A 3,212-nucleotide genomic window follows, 5' to 3' on the forward strand; every position below is an offset into this window, starting at 1 on the left:
TCTGTCTTTTCATGTTTTAAAACCTACAGCCATATAAAACAGAAAGTGCAGAGATGAATAACAAGTATGATTCAGTGCAGAGAGGTCTGTTAACATTATCGCCAGTTCTAAAAGTTTCAGTATCAGGTTGTGTCCTTATTTATCCAGAAACAGAAGAAAAGTGTGAAAACCTACGTAGACGCTACGATTCAGGAGCTGGTAGAATCACCTTTAAAAATGAAAGGTGACCATTTTCTGTATGACTTTGTGAGTCTTTCACATTGCTGTAGAGGAATTTTGGCCCCATCTACTTGACAACACTGATTTAGTTCATTGTGATTTGCAGGTATTTGTTTATGCACAGCTCTCTGAAGTCCCCAGTATGCCTGCAGCGTGGTCGCTTTGGTTCCATTTATGCTCATCGTTATGGTGCAGGTGGCAGATAAAACCTCTACATCAGCGCTAACACAGGAACAGAGAAGAAGTCAAAACATGCTCAATCATTCAGGTAAGGAAATCCCAAAAAGATTTCAGACTGAAGAAGTCACTTGGATGAGAGATGAAACTCTACGTCCAGATGAACAGAATCAACTCTGGGAGTTTATAAACACCTCATTTCCACTTTAGCAACAACTGCAGGGGTGGGAGTGATGTAAGGCTTAAAGGTAGAGGTGAGGCTGCTTTAAAAACAGGGCTGCTGGAGACCAGAAATAAATGGCTGACGTCATGTCCATCTTTTATATACAGTCTATGTTATCAATATGCAATAAAATAATATGCAATAATAAAAAAAATAATATAAGTGTGTAGAAGTACAAGGAGTTGATGAGAGTGGCTCAAATTTTCAGGTACTCACAGGAGAAGGGGGCCGCTGATGGTTCCCGCAAAACATCTGTCATCCATCTCGGTTAAATACTTATTCCTGTGAAGGTCGCTGGACAGGAAAGCACAAAATTACGTTTTTTCGAGAGAAAGAAAACCTGCACGTTGAAGTCAGACTGACAAAGGTGGGTCATATTTCTCTTGTCTTTAGGGTCAAAACATCACAGAAAACGTCTCACTTGCATTGTTGATTCAAATGTGAAAGTATACGGTTTGACGGTACCTACTTCTCACCCTTGTGCACATCTCCCTGAATCCCTTAAATCTAATAAGGATAATAGACATGTGAGGGATGTGTTTGTCTTGGTCAGGCTGTGCTGGGATCAGTTCTCCCCTCAGCGCAGATCAGGCGCCAACACAAACACCCGTGTGGTAAGACTCACTAGTTACCGACCAATGGCTTAATTGGGCTGTTATAAGGACGTGGACTTGAGTGTAGGTGTTGTAAAAGAGGAGAGGGGTCTTAGATTAATATCATTAATATCTCATATCCTGACTATGCAGGATTCTGGACCAGAGGTGAAAAGCAGAAAACATGTTGCGACAAGGAGGGAAAAGGCGATATTGTTACCTTTTCTCTGCTCGGTGATTTATGAGGTTATTGAATGCAGGGGCATGAAATAGATTTCTACAAGCCTGAGGACTCGTGTCACCGAGTATTTGGGAGAAGCCCACTCTTAATGCAAACTTCCTGAAAGACATATTTGGAAACATATTTCCCCGTGAGAGCTCCTCCTTGCTAATCAAGAGCTGGACTTTTTGAGTGCATATGAGAAGGCCCAACTATGATCCTTCTGTAGCGCAAGTTTGGGTAAGGAAATAGACATCCCAGATGTCAGAAAGTGTTTAACCCAGGCAAAATGCCGCATAATCTAATTTGTGGGAAAATAGAGGGCCAATAAACTGTTTCAGGGCCCCAGTGACAGATAGTTACCCAGATACGCTAAAAAAGACTTTTAAATCATTGTTTTGATTATTCAGTGTGATAGCGTCTGAAAGTGATGGGAAAAGGTTTTTTTTGCTTTGTTGGTCAGAGTTAAGAAGGTTTCTTTAGCTTCTCAATATTTTAGTAATAATTTAAGTAATCACTGTTGTTTCTTTGCCTAACAGCTGTTCATCCAACCCAGTGGGTTGGATGGCTGGTGGCGTTCCAGTGTTTCCAGTGCCTGTTAACTCTGTGTAAACACACAGAGTTAGGGGTGTTTGGTTATCTATCAGCATTAATGAATTCCTAGACCTTTTATCCCTTTAACCATCACATCTAAGGTCCAAACCCACACCCCTTTGTTTCGTTGTTTTTCTTTCTTTGGGCTTCAGTAAAGTGCTGACAGGTGGAACAGATGATGATGATGATGTCATATGCGCCACCAGCTACAGGTTGAGACATCCGTCACCTTGTATTCTTCAGATACATCTTAAGGCCTTTTCCCCTCTTGTGAACATGTGTGCAAAGTCCTCACCAACATCCCACCCAAAAACCATCTACCTTCAAAGAAAACCAAATGCAGCCCAATGAAATCCAGAAACCAAAACCCTCGAGCAAGAACAGAGAACTAAGAGAAAACAACAGCATGCATTGTGGTGCTCCATGCTGTGAGGACATCCCCACTCCGAATAAGGCCACCTAAATCGGGAGCCCAGACACCCCAGAGGACCAAAACATACAGGGAACACCAAGCTGCAGTGGACACCAGGGTGTCGAGCCCGAAACATGCAGGAAGGCCCACTGAGACCCAGCAGGGCCCAGACAGCCAGGAAGAGGCGCCCACAGCACCACAGGAGCCAAGGCACAGCGAACAGACCCAAAGCCCCGGAAGGACAGCAGCCAGGACAACCAGGGTCCAGGGAAGAACCCCACTCTCTTTAAAAAAAAATTTCTTGTTAAATTGTTCTTCTCATTTAATGAGGGGTTCACTTAGAAAGCAGATGATGGCTAACCTTAAGAAAAGCGCACATTCAACAAAACATCTTTTTTTCAGGATATTATCTCAGATGGACATGTTCATGTAACGGTTTCAGTCATCGTCTCTGTTTCCTGTGAGACGCTAACATTCAGTCATGCTGTGCGTGCAGGATTGAGTGATTTCCTGCTGTCGTTTCAATGTCTCACCATGACACATGGCACTGTGGTGTGAACATTATTACTGTAGCAGCACAGATATTAATAAATACAACTCCAGTTTACTATATCAGTGCACATAAAAGGCCCTGACTAAGAGTGAGAAGGATGACAATCTGTGAAGAGTGACAGGAAAGCAGAGGGAGAGAGGAAGACATGCGGCACATGGTCGCCTGCTCATCCCAGCGAGATAAACCAGCACCCAGGATAGACTTTTTCAAAGAGTTTAAAC

General features: G+C 43.0%; 1 protein-coding gene across 2 annotated transcripts in view; it reads right to left on the reverse strand.

Moving 5' to 3' along the window:
- tshr (thyroid stimulating hormone receptor) overlaps positions 1–3,212 on the reverse strand; it is a 25,035-nt gene that overhangs the window by 5,030 nt on the left and 16,793 nt on the right. For both annotated transcript variants that reach the window (XM_005724855.1, XM_005724854.1), the window contains exon 8: positions 836–913. In XM_005724855.1, the coding sequence (XP_005724912.1) occupies positions 836–913 (78 nt within the window). The remainder of the gene's footprint in view (positions 1–835; positions 914–3,212) is intronic.

This window comes from Pundamilia nyererei, unplaced genomic scaffold (assembly GCF_000239375.1).
Source record: "Pundamilia nyererei isolate P.nyererei 1_Seehausen unplaced genomic scaffold, PunNye1.0 scaffold00013, whole genome shotgun sequence".
NCBI lineage: Eukaryota > Metazoa > Chordata > Actinopteri > Cichliformes > Cichlidae > Pundamilia > Pundamilia nyererei.